General features: G+C 37.4%; 1 protein-coding gene across 8 annotated transcripts in view; it reads right to left on the bottom strand.

Annotated features, from left to right (window-relative positions):
- HEATR5A (HEAT repeat containing 5A) overlaps positions 1 to 20,905 on the bottom strand; it is a 112,028-nt gene that overhangs the window by 85,598 nt on the left and 5,525 nt on the right. For 6 of the 8 annotated variants that reach the window (XM_067738113.1, XM_067738156.1, XM_067738165.1 and 3 more), the window contains exons 2-5: positions 8,018 to 8,218; positions 6,521 to 6,732; positions 4,658 to 4,766; positions 491 to 640 (exon numbers count right to left, since the gene is read on the bottom strand). In XM_067738113.1, the coding sequence (XP_067594214.1) occupies positions 491 to 640; positions 4,658 to 4,766; positions 6,521 to 6,732; positions 8,018 to 8,143 (597 nt within the window). In that variant the 5' untranslated portion in view covers positions 8,144 to 8,218. Of the gene's footprint in view, positions 1 to 490; positions 641 to 4,657; positions 4,767 to 6,520; positions 6,733 to 8,017; positions 8,219 to 13,860; positions 13,944 to 14,726; positions 14,897 to 20,905 lie in introns of all 8 variants that reach the window. The other 2 variants (XM_067738130.1, XM_067738122.1) reach the window with 2 other exon arrangements.

The raw sequence follows: 20,905 nt of genomic DNA, 5'->3' as shown, positions 1-20,905 counted from the left end.
AGCAACGTGTCCACAAAGAGTAGGAGAAAGACCCATTTCTAATTCAGTGGGCTATGAAAAATGTCTGTAGAACCTATCTGTTGGCTATAAGCAATTGTGAGAATAATTCCAACATAAACACTTTACTATCTAACCAACTATGTTAAGAACGCATGATAAAACCAAATCATTTTCAAACAACATACACCATACATGTAAATTTTACACAATTATAGAGAGGAAGCACAGTGGAATGGATGGAATACTTAAGAGTCTGGTAACTTGAACTCCCCACTTCCAACAATGTGCTGCTAACCACTTTAAGAACCCTGGGAAATTCATATAACTCTCAGGGCCTCAGTCTCCTCATGTTAAAATGAGATAGTCCTATCTGAATACCAAGGTTGCAGCTCTAAGATCATGTAGCTGTTACTAGTGTTTTCACTGGGATAAACTGATTTAGTTGTCTTTATATTAATTTTTAGAAATTCTACTCATTAGACTATTTTACCTTTGCAGCAGCACAACGAACGGCCATGGATCTATCTGTTAAGCAGGATCTAGCAGCTTTATAAACATCCCTGTAGCAAGGTGTAGCAGCAGCTCCCAGTCCACTCAATATGTTTTGCAGACTCAGCATGATCTCATATCGACCTTGTGACTATCAAAGAGGAAAAAATTTAAAGAACAGGAAAAAAAAATTCTCTGTGAAGAACAGTATTAAGCATTGAAATTTATCTCATATTAGAGAAACTCAGATTTTTGTACACACTAACCAACCTATTCTGACATCAAGATGCATGAATAATTGCTGTTTCTTACAGTGTTTACTATTTTAAAAGTGTTACTTGTATATATTACACTTCAGCATAATACAAATTTTATAGGGTTGATGTGCAGATTAAATGAAATTATATGGGAAGCACCAGGCATATGGCTTGCATGTTGTCAAGCACTCGATAAATGGTTGCTATAAATGAGGTAACATGGTAAGAGTGCATGGTCTGCCACCTACTAGCTATATGTCTTTGGGCAAATCTGTTTCTTTATCTTAAAGATAAAAGTTAAATGATTGTTGTGAGGATCAAACGAGTTACTACATGTAAAGTGCTTAGAACAGTGCCTGACACACAGTAAATGCTCAGTTGAGTTCATAGCTATTGATATTTTACCATTTATTGGTTCGAGTATTTTAACTCAGAGGTTAAAAGTCTGGGTTTAGATCTTAAAAGACCTGGGTTTGAATCTTGGCTCTGAACCTTAGTAGCTGTGTGACTTTAAGTTGTTCTTACTTACTTCTTCATCTATAAAATGAGGATAAGGGACCTCCCCAGCGGTCCAGTGGCTAAGACTCTGTGCTGCCACTGAAGGGGGCATGGGTTCGATGCCTGGTCGGGAAACCAAGATCCCACATACTGCACAGCGTGGCCAAAAAAAAGAAATGAAAAAATGAAACGAGGATAAGATGAACCCCACTGTGCCAGTGTGAGAAGTAAACAAGCCCCTGTGGGGAAATCATTCACCACAGTGCCTGGACTTAGTAAACACTCAAGAAATAGTAGCTGCTTATATTATGATGTTTTACTAAATGTTCCAAATGCTTTCTATGTCTCAGGAAGTTAAGGCCACTATAGGTAAGTTAAAGTTGGAGAAAGATCAAGTATCATTTTCATAGTAATGTTGTTAATTTATTTTTGTTCAAAGGAGCACGATAGTAATTATAGGTAGATATTAACAAAGTGAGTCCTAACGGGAAACTTCTTAACTTTCTTTTACGCCAATTTCAAATGCTATTTATCACTACTGGTGTGTATCAAAGGTGGAAATCCCTTTTGACATCTCCAAAACGTTGTGGTACTGAACCAACTAAATCATAAAGGTAAAAGTGGAGGAGCAATAAAGTACTTAGCAATAACTTTAAATTTTCTTTTTTTAAAAAAATATTGATTTATTTATTTGGTTGCACCAGGTCTTCGCTGTGGCAGGCAGGCTCCTTAGTTGTGACCTGCGAACTCTTAGTTGCGGCATGCATGTGGGATCTAGTTCCCTGACCAGGGATCGAACCCAGGCCCCCTGCATTGGGAGCATGCAATCTTATCCACTGTGCCACCAGGAAGTCCCTAACTTAAAATTTTCTGAAACCTATAGAGTAATCCTCTGTTAACCATGAGGCCTAAAAAGTATAGCTTAATCAATGGAGTTAAGAGAAAAAAAAAGTTTAAAGTGGCGATACCTCAGTAAATAAAAGATCTTACAGACACATCCTTTTAAATAAAACCAGATTTATGGATGTTAACAGTCTCTCCTCGTGGTTTGCTGTTAATCTCAACATAACTGAGAATTTTCCAGCCTTCCTGCCGTTATTGGCGCCTAGTTTCATATCATTACGGGTGGGAAAGATACTTCATGCGATTTCAGTCTTCTTAAACTTGCCCAGACTTGTTTGGGACCTAATATGTGATCTACCCTGGTGAATGCTCTGTGCCCTAGAAGAGGTATGTTTTGCTGCTGTTGGGTGGAATGATCAGGTTACGTCCATTAGGTCCAACTGGTCTAATGTGTAGTTCACTCCAAGGTTTGCGTCTTGATTTCTGTCTGGGTGATCTGTCCATTGATGAAAGGGGGGATAACTGCAGTCCCCACTATGACTGTATTGCTGTGTATTTCTCTCTTTAGGTCTGCCAATATTTGCTTTATAATTTAGATGCTCTGAGGGGTGTATAAATATTTACATTGTTATAACTTTTTTTTTTTTTTTTTTTTTGTGGTACGCGGGCCTCTCACTGCTGTGGCCTCTCCCGCCGCAGAGCACAGGCTCCGGACGTGCAGGCTCAGTGGCCATGGCTCACGGGCCCAGCTGCTCCGTGGCATGTGGGATCCTCCCAGACCGGGGCACGAACCCGTGTCCCCTGCATCGGCAGGTGGACTCTCAACCACTGCGCCACCAGGGAAGCCCCTGTTATAACTATTTTAAATAGTGATTATTGTAGCCATCATGCTACACATCCCTAATAGGTTACATTCTAATTAAACCTACTATTTACCACTTCATAGTGGCAAGACCCTTAAAACAGTACAATTCCATATACCCTCTCATATGCTTTATGTTTCTGTTTTTATATATTCTAATTCTATATATGTTAAAACCCACAATGCCTTCCATTTCTTTGTCTTCATCATGAGCTTTCTCTTACATAAATAAAGAATTAACGTATAGCCTATACCTGTGTCCACATGTTACCATTTATGGTGCTCAGTATCATTTTGTAAATCTGTTCACCTCCAGCAACAGGGTGCCTTCAGAGCAGAAAGATTTCCTTTTCCTTTCACCACTAAAAGACCTGCCACTGATAAATTATCTCAACTTCTATCCATCTTAAAATATCTGAATTTTCTCAGATTTTTCAAACATATTGGGCAAAGTTTTTTATTTTATAAAATGGTAATAAACTCTTATAATAACTACAAAAAAAAATCTCTCCTCCTGAATTACCTTCTTCAATCTTTGTATAAACTATTGATGTTCAAAAGTGATCTGCTGAGTTGATTCTCTCACCAGTTTTATGTTATGGACTTCACTTCTTAAAATTCTTGAATCAGTTACATTCTTGAATTTGGCAGATTTTATTATTTATTTTATTTATTTATTTTTGCAGTACGTGGGCCTCTCACTGTTGTGGCCTCTCCCGTTGCGGAGCACAGGCTCTGGATGCACAGGCTCAGCGGCCATGGCTCATGGGCCCAGCCGCTCTGTGGCACGTGGGATCCTCCCGGACCGGGGCACGAACCTGTGTCCCCTGCATCGGCAGGTGGACTCTCAACCACTGAGCCACCAGGGAAGCCCAAATTTGGCAGATTTTACATTTGAATTTTCCCATGTTTTATCTTGATACAGTTAAAAAGAAATGTGTGTGACAGGCCAGCATTTTTATAAATTGTTTCAGGGCTGTTCTCTAGACTTTTTCCAAGCAAGGTAAGAACAGGAACTGGTGTGATTTTTTTATATTTAAAGGTGCTGAGTTATCCTTAAATATAAGGTACCACAGACTTAAAATTTTTGATATACAAACATACAAATGCTTTAATTTCAAAACTTGTTAAACTATAGTTGGCAAGAAATTACAGTATATCTTGGAAGTCCAATAAAGAAAGTTACAAAAACAAAGGGTGTTTCACAATGGTAAATGATGCCAACAAATCAATGAGGCTAAGGCTGACAATATATATCCTGGCGACTGAAAGGTTACCCTGACCCTAGTCATGCTTATGTCCTCCACACTCTTTCCTACCCTGATTTTATTCCTTACACCCTTCTGATGCTGGTACAATATTAATCCATCCATCAGGTATATGGTAGTTACCAACTACGTATCTGGATCCTTGGTGACAAGCACTTGCTCTGGCACTAGTAAGTAGTATCAGATGGAAAAGGTGATGCAAGAAGAGGGAGCAGGGATGGGTCTGCCAGAGAAACACCTTAGTTTGTGCCCATTTGAATTTATCTTAATACACAAAATCTTATTGCACGATTGCTTTTCTAATAAAGATTCAATATACAAAGTACATATGTGCACTACCTAGAATGTCATTTATGGATATATTTACATACATACTATGTATGCTTGTCATAGGTAAAGCTCTTTTATTGACTTAAGAAACCATTAAAGTCTGTATTTACCTCTGCACTCTTCATAGCTTTAAGAATATTGCCCACTGTATCAGTAAAGGTGTTACCCAGTATTCTACCCAACTTCTTATACAAGGAACCCAAACACACCACAGCGGCGCTGGAACGACATTTAAATTAGAAATTAGTCATGAATGAAGAAACAGGAATAAAAGGATCTTAGCACACGTCAAGATGACTACTTAATTTTACTTTTAAAGGATAAAATTTCCCAGAATCTATTCCACTGTTAAATCCTAGGGAATGACACTTAGGTGAGTATCAAATAATTACATTTTCAATACAAGAATTTTAAAAAGATATATCTTCAACTAATCTAAATCTCAGCCCAAAGCTTCCATCCCCTCAAATTTTTTACAAAATAATTTTTAATAGAACTGAGCTTCATATATCAGATAATCAAAGATGGTCTTAAAGGTAAAAGAAAAAAAACAATGTTCTCATTCCCATAAAGTCTGAAAACTTTATGGGAAAATACATTCTACTATAAGCTAAAAATTAAATAAATAAAAATTTCTATAACATTAGTACTATGCAACCATACATGGCAAATTGCCTTCTCTAAAAAACAGGTGATAAAATGAACTGAGTCCTACGGAAAAAGAAACTAAGTTGTTCTTTTAGGATCTTAGAAGAGTATTTTCCTATATATTTACTATTAATTTTCACTACTAAGAATTAATAAACTAAAAGAACATACAAAACGTGAAGAATTTAAAATACTTGTGCCTTAAACACTCAACTGCTAAAAGTAAATTTTGTTTATTTTTATATATTTATTTATTTATTTGGCTGCACCGGGTCTTAGTTTTGGCACGTGGGATCTTCGTTGCAGTGTGAGGGATCTAGTTCCCTGACCAGAGATCGAACCCGGGCCGCCTGCATTGGGAGCTTGGAGTCTTAACCACTGGACCACCAGGGAAGTCCCTCAACTGCTAAAATTTTTATCAGACAGTTTTGATCCCCAAATCTAAGCTTCAAATGTCTAAAGCATTTTTTTTTTTTTTTTTTGCTGTACGCGGGCCTCTCACTGCCGTGGTCTCTCCCGTTGCGGAGCACAGGCTCTGGACGCGCAGGCCCAGCAGCCATGGCCCACGGGTCCAGCTACTCCGCGGCATGTGGGATCCTCCCGGACCAGGGCACGAACCCGCGTCCCCTGCAGGCGGACTCCCAACCACTGCGCCACCAGGGAAGCCCTAAAGCATTTTTTAAAAGAACTGTTTCTCAGTCCATGGGAAAATGTTAGATCTTTCTGAAAGTCAGATTCTTTAAAAAATGAGTAAAACAATTTGTATTCAGTTTCATAATAATTATCAAGTAGTTTGGGTTCTTTTTTTTTTTAATATATATTTTTTTATTTAACTGCATTGGGTCTTTGTTGCTGCGCGTGGGCTTTCTCTAGTTGCGGCGAGCAGGGGCTACCCTGTTTGCAGTCCGCGGGCTTCTCACTGAGGTGGCTTCTCTTGTTGTAGAGCACGGGCTCTAGGCGTGCAGGCTTCAGTAGTTGCAGCATGCAGGCTCAGCAGTTGTGGCACGGGGGCCCTAGAGCACACAGGCTTCAGTAGTTGCAGTACGCAGGTTCAGTAGTTGTGGTGCACGGGCTTAGTTGCTCCGCGGCATGTGGGATCTTCCAGGACCAGGGATTGAACCCGTGTCCCCTGCACTGGCAGGTGGATCCTTAACCAATGCGTCACCAGGGAAGTCCAGGGGTTTTTTTTTTTAAAGACTTATTTTACTGAAGTACAGATGATGAACAATGTTGTGTTCATTTCTACTGTAGAGCAAAGTTTGGGTTCTTTATAAAAATGATACAAAGAAGAACTCTTTTATGTTCAGTTTTAACATTTAACTTACAGTTTGGTGGGAAGATAACTTGGAGAATCATCTTTGCTTCGAATAAGATCATTACATTTATCGATTGTCTCATAAACAGAGAATGTATCTCCAATACTATAAAGAATGGCTAGATTCTTAGCAAGGAGTTTGCGAGTAGGAGGCCCTGGGGAGCTGTTCAACAAAGATAGCAGCTGTTCCACAAGAGTTTTCTGTTTCTCCCTTACATCACTCTAAAAAGGAAGGTAACAAAGATAATTCAAGTCAACATAATTACACATAATCCTCTAATATGATTTTTCTTTCATATAATTAAGAACTAACTAAAAGCCTCTAGAAAAATGCAAAATTATTTTGATTAAATAGTACAAATAAGTTGGTGGCATGGCTATTACACCTCATTAACAGGTAGTTTGTTGCCCTGCTGATATCTCCAAAAAATAAATTCTGAACTACAATATACTGGAGTCTTTGTGAACAAAGACAAGGGCTCTATTTTTTCTATGTCCTTCTTCTTAGGTTTGAAAAGTAGAGCAAATTTATATCTTAACTAGAGCTTCTTAGTTCTTAAGCCTCTGCCCAATATATATCTGCATCAATAAGCAGCAACCTAAAACCTATCACCAGAGCTGATCTTGTAATGGGTTACCTGTTTTACTCAGATCATTTTCTAAGTTTACTGCAATTTTCTTTTTGCAAGCTTATGCATCTAAATGCCGATAGTGTGACTCCATTTTACTTGTCTACGCTCTGAAAAAGGAGTACAGAATATCATCACAGTGGTAATGGTATTCAGGTGCTCCCTGAGGCCTAAACTTCCACCATAAAATATTTGTTAATTTAGTGTATGGATTTTTGTCATTTGTTAAATTCTAAATGTCTCCATGAGTAGTCTTTGCACCATTTCTGCATTACATAGGGTGTTGTCATTCTGTAGAATATCTTTATTTTTAGGAGATGTATGCAAAAGTATTAGAAGTAAAGTAGCAACTCACATGGCTCTGTAAAACAGTTAAACATGGCAAAATGTTAACAACTGCTGAATGTCGGTAAAGGGTATGAGTGATTAGTCTTCACTTTCTGGTAGCCATTTCATAAACTTTTAAAAGGGAATGTGTTTACTCAAAGGCTCCTCAATTCTTACTCCCCTTAAAGAGTTCACCCTTTTTTTAAAAGTGAAACTCCCATCACATTATTTAGCGCTATACTGCACCAGGATGTCATGCATGTGGAGTGACACAAGGTACAGAAGACAATGCTAATGAAATCTAACACAATGTGCTCTGTAGTTAGTTTTTAATATATTTGAAAGTAATACTACAAATAACTGGCTAATTTCTTCCTGCTCTTTTGAACAGAAGAAACCTCCTATTTCAATATAAAGTCTTACTAAGGTCTAACCTTTGAAAGCTAATTTAGGTTATACTGGACAGAACTAGAATATCAAATCAAAGGAACTTAAACATTATCTGGCAAGTAAAAAAACCCTCAAAAAACAGTTTTTGCAATTTTACTCACCCTGCTTGTTGCTAGCAAGAGCTTCTCCAAATATCTCAACCAATCAAAAATAAACTCTGCCTTCTGAACGTCACCCAGTTGATTGTATGCTTCTTCATTCAGCAGTAAGCTATGAGCTAATTCCATTCCTTGCAGAAAATTCTCCTAGCTGGTCACGATTCTTCTCATTAAACTTCGGTCAATATACCTAAGGAAAAAAACCTATAATAGAGGAAAATAATATTTTAAAAGGAGGGTGAAAAGGAACACAATCACAATACTGGAAATCTTCCACAGAAAAGCACAAAGCATAAATAAATGGAGACATCTTTTGTAACAGCTCTAGGGTGAAACTGGGAAAATCCCAATAGTAAACCCTAGTTAATACTGACACAAAACCCCTTTTTTAGAGAGCAGACAGGAAAACAGAGTAGGAGTATTGACATTCACATGCAAAAAGTTGCTAAACAGAAGAGACGTTCCATTAAAATTTTGAAAATTTTAAGGTTAGACTACTCAAGATTTTCAGTTTTCTCTGTAGCATAAGCACCTTTTTACTAAAATGGGTCATGGGTACATATTAACAAATGACCAAATCTCCAGACCTCCTGCTAAAATTCTATAGTAAAGCTTGATGTCTCTCTGGATCTTTGCCTCCATAAATAACCTGTCATTTACCTGGAGATTCAAGGAGCAGAGGGACTTATTCCTATTAAAACCTGTTCTCCCAATCTAACAAAGACACTGCCTGAGGCTAGGAGTTTTGGGAAAGAGTCCCATCCCAACAAGTATATAGTCTCCTTATCGCTGAGAGCCTTGCTGTGAAAGCAAACTCATGTTTCTGAAGGCACTTGGATGGATGTTGTCTGGGGATCATAGCAATAAAGATCATGTCTGCTCTGACCCAGATCCAGTGTAGCCTTCACTTCTGTTGCAGGAAATAATCAACGTAAGACAGAGGAGGTTTTGTTTTGTTTCAGATTCATGATCATCTCCTGGGTACACTCTAGTTCCTGTGTTGCTTATATACAACACATAAGCATGTGTGCACAATACATACACACATACACAAATCTATAAGATGGCATTTGTGGTTATGGAATTTTTTATTTCTAGGTGCATGCTCAAGTATACGGCAGTAAAACACCATGATGTCTGTAACTCATTTTCAAATGGTTAAGTACATCAATCAATTAGCCATAAAATATGGCAAAATGTTAACAGCTGAATGTTGGTAGTGGGTATGTGAGTAACCATTTTACTGTTCTTTAATTTTTCTGTATTTTTTAAAAGATCACAATAAAAAGTTGGAAAAATTATTTAAGAAGAGAAATTTTTTAAAAAACATAAGTTGGCTTTAGAAAAAATCATTACTACTACTTACAGGAGTAACAGCTATCATCAAGAACATTAAATGACAGAGACAGTACCATATACATATAAGATGGATACTCCTATTCATTGATGTATCAAAAATAAATTTGATACCTTATAAATAAAACTCCAAGCTGAACAGAAACAGGTAATTGGAACTGCACTGAAATACAGACAGAATGCTACAGGTAATTAAACTAAACCATATAAAATACAGAGCTCATATTCCCCTAAATAAATCTCAATCTTTTGTAGAGAAGCCAGCAAGATGTATTAGAAAATCAGATGGGAGAGACATGGGAAGGCTTTTCTTTCCTTTATTTTTTTCTCCAAGAAAGTTTATGGGTATAAAATTACCTAGAGTATCACATCATCATTATTGTTAAATAAGTAAAAGAGCCCCTCTAAAAGACAGTAGTCGCAAACTGGTACCCTGTTGGCTAAATTGGGCCTGCAATGTACGTACTAGGGAAAAAAATTAGTTACTAACATTTAAACACAAGATTTTACACAAAAATCTGGGTCCATATCCCATACCGCAATGAATGACGGAATCTAAGAGGGGCAGGGACTCTCCATCAGGCACAGTCGCCAGCTAGACTGCCTCATTCACTTACATTATTTGCCAACTTCTATGGGTATTCAAGTTTTCAACCCCTACTCTTTACCTTACTTTCGTCCTATGGCTTGGGTTAATATCCTATATTTTCACTATGACGCTGCCCCAGAGGCCAAAAGACAGCTTTGATCACCACTGTCTTCTCAAACCTATGTGCTGCTTTTAGCCCTCTGGGTTGTCCCTCCCTAATTAGTCCTGCCCACACGCCCAGTGCCACCCATGACCTAGCACCAACTGCCCTCAAAACAAAACAGAAGTGTACATTAGATTATTTTCATAAATGTCAATCTTGAGGAACAAGAACAATATAAACAACCATGCTAACAAATTTACTTTTATAAAGATAACGTGAATTTTAGCTTCTTGTTTAAAAAACCCTCCTTTGGGCTTCCCTGGTGGCGCAGTGGTTGAGAGTCCACCTGCCGATGCAGGGGACACGGGTTCATGCCCCGGTCCGGGAAGATCCCACATGCCGCGGAGCGGCTGGGCCCGTGAGCCATGGACGCTGAGCCTGCGCGTCCGGAGCCTGTGCTCCGCAACGGGAGGGGCCACAACAGTGAGAGGCCCACATACCGCAAAAAAAATAATAAAAAACCCTCCTTTACTTTCTTAAATTATCGAAGTGAACTGACCAAAATACATACAATTAAGGATAAAGTTAATAAATGTTACAGAAATAATTTCCAGAAGAAAGCTACTAAGTGTACCGAAGGTGAAAAGCAAGTTTGCACTCAGTATCTATGACTGTGAGAGGAAAAAAAAACCTGAGTATCATAGAGAAAACTTCTTATAACCACCAGGGCAACTCAAAATCTCAAGAATCAAATTACCCTTTTTAGAGGTCATTAGGACTGCTCAAGAGACATTTTTTTCCTTAGGCAGCAGCAATATTGTGGTGTAAAATGATCTATCAAGAAGCAAAATAGCTAACACAATGCAATAATAAATAATTCAGTAAAAGGTTGAGATCATAAGCAGGGCATAAAGTTATCTACAATGCCCTCAATACATCCCTCATATAAATCACTCCTAAAAGAAGCAGACAATTCACACTGGTAATCCCACATCTAAACCCCCAAATCTAAAATGCACCTGCAATCTCCACATACCTACCATCAGTGAGAGAAGCAAATGCATTTTGCAAATAACAGATGCTCCTGCTCTAACCTACAGTTTCACTTTAGGATGATGAATACAAACGAAGTCAATCTACCGTTATGTTTTAATCTAACCACAACCCTATGGCTATATATACCTGAAGGATGCTTATTTTTCTAGTTTTTCTCTTATTTTCCATTTTTATGTTTGTTGAGATTACAAAGTGATTAGTTTATTAAAAGTGAACATATATATCAATATATTTTTCAAGGTACAGTTATGCTACTTGAAAAAAAGATTCCATCAAACTGTTGTGTGCCAACTGTAATGCCAGCCATTATTTTTGACAGAAACTAATTATTTATTGATCACTCATTATAGTCCAGGCACTACTCCAAGCGCTTTACATTTTCTTGAATAATTAATTCGCAAAACTGTCCTTGGGTAGCTATTTTTATTAGCACTATTTTAAGATGAGGACACTGAGGCACAGAGAAGTTGAGTAGCTTTCCTAAGGTCACACAGAACCTGGTCATACACTTCAGCAATCTGACTCTAGATATATGTGCTTTAACCACGAGATACTATGCTGCTACCCTTTTATCCAATCAAGCCTGTCAAACACCTTGAAGCCAGGCATTTTATTTATTCATTCATTCATTTTTATTGAAATATAGTTGATGTGCAATATTATGTTAGTTTCAAGTGTACTACATAATGATTTGACATTTGCAAACATGAAATGATCACCATATCTGTATAGGGTTTACAGAACTATTTTGGGAACATATGCTGAAGTTTATGCAGGGGGGAATAAGTCTCCCTAATCTTTTTGGTCGTTTTAGTTTTTTAAAATGATTTATTATGTCATTTTGAAGAGAGAAAAGAGAAAAAAAATCACATACATGCAAAGAAAACATCAAACACAAAATAAGATAGGTTTGTCGAATTGGTTTGTTTTTTTTTTCTTTCCAGAGCATTAAAAGACAATTTACAAAATGAATAAGCCACTCAGCAGTAAATGGAACTAATTCCAGAATGTATCAAGCAGTTAAAGTTTCGGAATCTTTCTCATACTTAAATTTAAATTACTTTTCTTTGACTCTCAACTCACGTCTCTAAAAGACATCACAACAGCTTCAACTCAGCCTCCAGGCTTTAGCTTCTCAGTATTGTTCAAAAAGCATACAGTAAAACAAACAAACAAAAAACCTCTCAAGAATCTCCCATACTTCAGGTACATACATAAATATTTTTAAAACCTATTCCTTTCAAAAAACAAAACAAAACCCCAAAACAGTAATTAGCTTGTTGGGAAAGAAGGAAACTTTCCTCTACCCTTTTAGGTTTTTCTGGATGGTCTAAGATTAAATTGACATGAGACAGATTAACAGGAGAAAAATTTACTTCTGGACATACAGAAACCCCATACACAAGAGGGTCAAAGACCCCAGATACATGAAATGTTGAAAGACAGAAAGGTAAAATAAGGTATTATGCCATTCTAAGCTAAGGAATGGGACAGTGGCCTGGGGCTTCGAAGGGCAGGAAGAGTCATTCACAGGACGATTAAGAAGAGTAAATGTTTGGTAACTAGATGTTTGCTCTCACGTAGAGATGGGTCTACTTAGATTAAAATTATCTCCAGCAATAACTCTTTTCTGGGAAAAATCCCAAATTTAAATTCTTCTAAGTAGTTATGGGAGGGGCAGTATTTTCTCTTGAACCCACAGCATCTCGACTGCCTTTAGTTCAAAACAATCCTCATGCAAAAGTGACACACTTTGGGCAGTTCGTTCTGAATCCCAAGATTTAATCTAGAAAGAAGATGGATCATTCTTTACTGACCTATTATTCCCTATGACCTGTGATTCAGGATTTGCAAAATTATAGGTTACAAAATAGGAACTCACAAGTTACACAGAGCATTAGGTCATAATTAAGATGTTGCCTAAGGAAGGTTGCCCTTGGTAGAAAGAAAATGAGGTCTTTCTGTTACTGTACTTTAAATATCCCTAGGCACAGTCTTAAAGTTGGTTTGCTGACACACTGTATTTCACTGGTTGTAGGGTAAAATGAATATTGAAGGAAATCACTTATAATTCTAGAGTTAACAGTTTCTTCTTAATGATTTTAAAATCCTGTCTGTATTCCATTTTTGAATCTGAAATACCTTGCTTCTTCCTACAATAAACTATTTCAAAATTCACCTTAAAAAAAAAAGCCTTCCTTCAGGAAGCCTTTCATGATTATACTGTCTTCTCTTGGTATAGCACTTTTTCTATTATTATAGTTATGCTTCATAAAATGTTTGGCTTCTCTAGCCATCATTTAAATTGTGAGATGCTCCTAGTATTTTTCCAAATCATGATTCAAAAATGTTAACAATGATTATTAGAGTAGTAGCATTATGGGTAATGCTATCTTCTCTAGTCTCCAAATTTTTAATGATTTAAAAACTTTTAAAATGAAACCCTTAGAAACCAATAAATAAACTAAACTTCTGTTAGATTCCTTTTATAATCCATAATACCATTTGTTAGCATCATCTTCGTAACATCACAAGTGGGAAGGACAAATGTATTGCCTGCTGTAGTTCACGGCAATGCCTTTCACTTTCCAAACAGATTCCCAAATCACAAATTGACAACCGTAGCTATTACTCACTGAGCCAGGAACTTTTAGGTGCTTAATTTATATCACCTCTAATCATCACAAGGAAGAAAGCAACGAAGGCATTACTCATCCCCATTTTATGGAAGAAAAAACTTACATGCCAATAAACAGTAGAGCTGAAAATGAACCCAGGTCTCTTTGGCAACAAAGCTCATTCTCCTTCCTCAATGCTAGGAAGCCCTTCCACAGGGGGAAAAAAGGAAAAACAGCATTTTTCATTAAGATGTAAGAGACAAAAAGTGTGGAATAAACAGGGCATGGCGGGGGGTGGGGTGGGGAGGCATTACTTTATATTTGGGCTCATTCTCTCCCTATTTCCCCCTACACCTTTTAGTAAATCACAAAATAGGTTTCACCTTCCAAGTCCTCCAAGGATAAGGGTCAAACAATTAAAAAGGCAGCACTGGGAAAACAGCAAAAGGAACAATACAGATGAGGTTGGTAAACAAAATTAAAAGCTAAACATGTCAAGACAGTAGACTTATAACAATGCAGACTAGTGCTTCTCAACTCTGGCTGCTTTTTTTTTTTTTTAATTAAAAAAATGTTTTTTAACATCTTTATTGGAGTATAATTGCTTTACAATGGTGTGTTAGTTTCTGCTTTATAACAAAGTGAATCAGCTATACATATACATATATCCCCATATCTCCTCCCTCTTGCATCTCCCTCCCACCCTCCCTATCCCACCCCTCTAGGTGGTCACAAAGCACTGAACTGACCTCCCTGTGCTATGTGGCTGCTTCCCACCAGCTATCTATGTTACATTTGGTAGTGTATATATGTCCATGCCACTCTCACTTCGTCCCAGCTTACCCTTCCCCCTCCCTGTGTCCTCAAGTCCATTCTCTATGTCTGTGTCTTTATTCCTGTCCTGCCCCTAGGCTCTTCAGAACCTTTTTTTTTCTAGATTCCATATATATGAGTTAGCATACAGTATTTGTTTTTCTCTTTCTGACTTACTTCACTCTGTATGACAGACTCCAGGTCCATCCACCTCACTACAAGTAACTCAATTTCATTTCTTTTTATGGCTGAGTAATATTCCATTGCGTATATGTGCCACATCTTTATCCATTCATCTGTCAATGGATACTTAGGTTGCTTCCATGTCCCGGCTATTGTAAAGAGAGCTGCAATGAAATTGTGGTACATGAGTCGTTTTGAGTTATGGTTTTCTCTGGGTATATGCCCAGTAGTGGTATTGCTGGGTCATATGGCAGTTCTATTTTTAGTTTTTTAAGGAACCTCCATATTGTTCTCCATAGTGGCTATATCAATTTACAGTCCCACCAACAGTGCAGGAGGGTTCCCTTTTCTCCACACCCTCTCCAGCATTTATTGTTTGTAGATTTTTTGATGACAGCCTCTGGCTGCTTTTAAAAAATACTGAAGTTGAGCCTAAACCAACTTAATCAGAATCTCTGGAGGCTGGGGTGCTGTGACAAATGGATTTTTCATTTAATCCTCACATCACCATTATAAAATGGTGACCAGGGGTAGGCTGCAGCTCCACTCACCACCAAAGTCATCCCTCTGCTAGCCAATCACCCCTGATTTTCCAGGAGGAAAATCACATACAAGTTTTGGAGCAATGGCTTGTAAGAAGCCCACACCCTGTTTCCTTCTGACGTTAAGTTCATTTTGTTGTCCTTGGAAAAGGCTGTTTTTCTTTAACCAAAAATAACCAAAACGCTTTAAAAAACCCAAAAAAACTAGCACTATTAATTTATAAGTAAAGAATGCTGAGACTAGATAATATAGATAATTTTAATAGCTGATTAGTGTCCCCTACTCTCCTATAATTCATCTATTAAATTGGGTAAGAAAAATTTAACTTTATTATTTTTAGATAAGCCCATAGCAACTGAAACTGCTTTAGAAAATAGCAGGAATACGACAATGAAATTCAAATCTATGATATTAGTATTTGACATGAATTTAGTCTTTCTACTTGTCTGTAATAACCCTAAAAATAAATTAGTTAACCATTAGTTAATACTTTAAAATGTTAAGTGTATAATACTGATTTAAGCTCAGTAAGGATTTGATTTAGCTGAGTGATTCAAAATTATACGTACTTTAAAACTAAATATTATAAATATAAAAACTTCATAGCCAATACTGAGATTTTAGAAAAGCTGATAGATTCATAGTGACAGTACAAACAGATTCCACTCTTTTGGAAAATATAAAGAAGCCATAGAAATATCAAAACCATTTGTCAAAAGCATCAGCTTTTGAAAATTCATGCCAGAGAAAGAAAAAGGAAAATATCACAAGCGTAAGTGTTGATTACAGCACTATGAAAAGTGAAAACTGGAAACCTGAAAGTCCAACATTAGAGAAATGGTTAACTTAAGTTTGACATTTTCAAAGAGTATTAGGCTCTTATTAACAATTATAATTATGGAAACTATAAGTACATAAATCTTAAACGTCGAGGGCGTGCCATAGGTAAAGCAGTGTTTCCTAAAGAGTGTTTTGTAGAACAATAGTGCCAAAGAATGAGGAAATGAGGATAAGTGTTGTGTGTGAGGGAGCAGAATCCAAATCCAAATCCAAATCATTTTGGGAAATGCCAAGTTGGCAGTTTTCCTTCCTACAGAGGGTCCCCACACATGTAATATGGTAATGTGCACTACGTATTGCCAGAAGCGTGTGTGTGTGTGTGTACACACACATAAAATATATATAGGGTGGGCAAAAAAGTGCCTTCAGTTTTTTAAGTAAAAATAAAAGACACACTTTTCATTTTCACCAAGAACTTCATTGAAAAATGTATTCACCCTTTTGTTCCACTATCTTCTGCCATCTTTCAGGCAACTTCATAATTCCATCTTCTCAAAACTTTTTATCTTTTTGAGAAAAGAACTGTTCCAGGTGCATTTTACAGTCTTCCAGGGAACTGAATTTTTTTCCAATAAGAGAATTTTGCAAAGCCCGAAATCAATGGAAATCCGAAAGTGCAATATCTGGTGAATACAGCAGATGAATCAGAACTTCCCAGCCAAGCTGTAACAGTTTTTGCCTGGTCATCAAAGAAACATGCGGTCATGCGTTATCCTGATGGAAGATGATGCGTTTTCTGTTGACTAACTCCGAATGCTTTCTGTTGAGTGCTGCTTTCAGTTGGTCTAATTGGGAGCAGTACTTGTTAGAATTAATCGTTTAGTTTTACAGAAGAAGCTCATAATAGAGCACTCCCTCCCAACCCCACCATATACACATCACCTTCTTTGGATGAAGACCAGCCATTGGTGTAGTTGGTAGTGGTTCACTTTGCTTGCCCCACGATCTCTTCTGTTCCACATTGTTGTACAGTATCCACTTTTCATCTCCCATCACAATTTGTTTTAAAAACGGCACGTTTTCATTACATTTCAGCAGAGAATCGCATATGGAAATACGGTCAAGAAGGTTTTTTTGGCTTAAATTATGTGGAACCCAAACATCAAAGTGATTCACATAACCAAGATGGTGCAAATGATTTTCAACACTTGATTTGGATATTTTGAGTATGTCGGCTATCTCCCACCTCATATAAGGTTGATGGTTCTCAGTTAATGTCTCGATTTGATCACTAGCAACTTCAACTGGTCTACCTGACTGTGGAGCATCATCCAGCAAGATATCTCCAGCATGAAACTTCGCAAACCACTTCTGACATGTTCGATCAGTCACAGCGCCTTCTCCATACACTGCACAAATCTTTTTTTCTGTTTCAGTTGTGTTTTTACCTTTCCTGAAATAATAAAGCATAATATGCCAAAAATGTTGTTTTTCTTCCATCTTCAATATTAAAATGGCTGTACAAAAATTCACCAATTTTGATGTCTTTTATTATTTTTTATTTTTTAATAGATCTTTATTGGAGTATAATTGCTTCACAATACCGTGTTAGTTTCTGTTGTACAACAAAGTGAATCAGCCATATGCATACGTATGTCCCCATATCCCCTCCCTCTTGAGCCTCCCTCTGATCCTCCATAGCCCACCCCTCTAGGTCATCAGAAAGCAGCCAGCTAATCTCCCTGTTCTATGCTGCTGTTTCCCACTAGCTAACTATTTTACATTCGGTGGTGTACATATGTCGATGCTACTCTCACTTCGCCCCAGCTTCCCCCTCCCACCCCGTGTCCTCAAGTCCGTTCTCTATGTCTACATCTTTATTCCTGGACTGCAACTCGGTTCATCAGTACCATTTTTTTAAGATTCCACATATATGCATTAGCATACGGTATTTGCTTTTCTCTTTCTGACTTACTTCACTCTGTATAACAGACTCTAGGTCCATCCACCCCACTACAAATAGCTCAATTGTGTTTCTTTTTATGGCTGAGTAATATTCCATTGTATATATATGCCACATCTTCTTTATCCATTCATCCGTCAGTGGACATTTAGGTTGCTTCCATGTCCTGGCTATTGTAAATAGTGCTGCAATGAACACTGCGGTACATGACTCTTTTTGAATTACGGTTTTCTCAGGATATATGCCCAGTAGTGGGATTGCTGGGTCATGTGGTAGTTCTATTTTTAGTTTTTTAAAGACGGTCCATACTGTTTTCCATAGTGGTTGTATCAATTTACATTCCTACCAACAGTGCAGGAGGGTCCCCTTTTCACCACACCCTTTCCAGCGTTTACTGTTTCTGTATTTTTTGATAATGGCCAGTTTGACCAGCGTGAGGTGATACCTCATTGTAGTTCTGGTTTGCATTTCTCTAATAATTAGTGATGTTAAGCATCTTTTCATGTGCCTCTTGGCCGTCTGTATGTCTTCCTTGGTGAAATGTCTATTTAGGTCTTCCACCCATTTTTTAACTGCATTGTTTGTTTTTTTGATATTGAGCTCCATAAACTGTTTGTATATTTTGGAGATTAATCCCTTGTTGTTTCATTTGCAAATATTTTCTCCCAATCTGAGGGTTGTCTTTTTGTCTTGTTTATGGTTTCCTTTGCTGTGCAGAAGCTTTTAATTAAGTCCCATTTGTTTTTGTTTTTATTTCCGTTACTCTAGAAGGTGGGTCAAAAAAGATCTTGCTGTGGTTTATGTCAAAGAGTGTTTTTTCTATGTCTCCTCTAAGAGTTTTATAGTGTTTGGTCTTACATTTAAGTCTTTAATCCATTTGGAGTTCACTTTTGTGTATGGTGTTAGGTAGTGTTCTAATTTCATTCTTTTACATGTAGCTGTCCAGTTTTCCCAGCACCACTTACTGAAAAGGCTGTCTTTTCTCCATTGTATGCTCTTGCCTCCTTTGTTGTAAATTAGGTACCCATGTGTGTGTGGGTTTATCCCTGGGTATTCTATCCTGTACCGCTGATGTATATTTCTGTTTCTGTGCCCGTACCATACTATCTTGATTACTGTAGCTTTTTGGTATAGTTTGAAGTCGTGGAGCCTGATTCCCCCAACACCATTTTTCTTTCTCAAGATTGATTTGGCTATTCGGGGTCTTTTGTGTTTCCATACGAATTGTAAAATTTTTTGTTCTAATTCTGTGAAGAATGCCATTGGTAGTTTGATGGGGATTGCACTGAATCTGCAGATTGCTTTGGGTAGTATAGTCATCTTCAAATATTGATTCTTCCAATCCAAGAACATGGTATATTTCTCCATTTATGTCATCTTTCATTCCTTTCATCAGTGTTTTATAGTTTTCTGAGTACAAGTCTTTTGCCTCCTTAGGCAAGTTTACTCCTTGGTATTTTATTCTTTTTGTTGCAATGGTAAATGGGAGTGTTTCCTTAATTCTCTTTTTGATTTTTCGTTGTTGGTGTATAGGAATGTCAGAGATTTCTGTGCATTAATTTTGCATCCTGCAACCTTACCAAATTCACTGGTTAGTTCTAGTAGTTTTCTGGTGGTATCTTTAGGATTTTCAAGTATAGTATCATGTCATCTGCAAACAGTGACAGTTTTACTTCTTTTGCAATCTGGATTCCTGATAAGTCTTTTTTTAAATGCATGCAGATATGACAGCTCTCACATGTAATCTAACAAAATCATTTCAAATGAAGTTAAAGACAACTAAGCGCTACTAGAGCTATCTTACAGGAAAAACTGAATGAACCTTTTGGCCCACCCAGTATATATATGGCACTCGATGTTTCTCAACATCTTTTAAGTATGAACCTTTGCCCCACCTTTACCTTTTTCTTGTTTTCCCCAGCTGGGAACCCTGTGAACTCAGTGTTCTATAGTACACAATCTTTAAATACTAATCATTAAAGACTATTGTAAGTCAAAAAATTTAAAATTCCCTTTCGTTTATACTGTGATAGGATTTTTTAAGAAGTAGAAGAATGCGTAACAAGTCAATGTCACACTTCTGCTTAAAAGTAGCCATTTCTGGGACTTCCCTGGTAGTGCAGTGGTGAAGAATCCACCTGCCAACACAGGGGACGCGGGTTTGAGCCTTGGTCCGGGAAGATCCCACATGCTGCAGAGCAACTAAGCCTATGCGCCACAACTACTAAGCCTGCGCTCTAGAGCCCACATGCCAAAACTACTGACGCCTGTGTGCCTAGAGCCCATGTTCCGCAACAAGAGAAGCCACCGCAATGAGAAGCCTGCGCACCACAACAAAGAGTAGGCCCCGCTCGCCGCAACTAGAGAAAGCCCACATGCAGCAACGAAGACCCAACGCAGCCAAAAATAAATAAAATTTTAAAAAATAATAAATTTATTTAAAAAGTAGCCATTTCTGATTAATATTTTGGATCAAATTATCTAACATTCAGAATTCTAAATATAAACAGAATCTTTTCTACTCCTGGAATATGAGTAAAGAAAAAAATAGTTTTAATTAACCTAGTATATTTAAGATTTATCAGTTCACATAAAAATCTGTATTATTCATAATTTTAACAATCTAAAAATGGCTTGTTGCACCATAAATTTTAAAATTTCATTTTTGGATTCTGAATACAATTCCCATAAAATCAACTTAATCCATGTTGTCAACTTAATCCATTTTGTCATATGACAAAAATCTAACTTGCATCATGCCCCAGGCACAGCACTAATACCTTGTTTTACTACATAATGAAAATACATTCAGTGTACCAAGATTCAAACAATATTTCCTGCAAACTTGGTAGAAATGGCAAGAATGTTGCTTCTCACCACTGCATAA

The sequence above is a fragment of the Pseudorca crassidens genome, chromosome 1 (genome assembly GCF_039906515.1).
Source record: "Pseudorca crassidens isolate mPseCra1 chromosome 1, mPseCra1.hap1, whole genome shotgun sequence".
NCBI lineage: Eukaryota > Metazoa > Chordata > Mammalia > Artiodactyla > Delphinidae > Pseudorca > Pseudorca crassidens.
The sequence above is the reverse complement of the archived record's forward strand: the minus strand, read 5'-3'. Positions and strand labels throughout refer to the sequence as shown.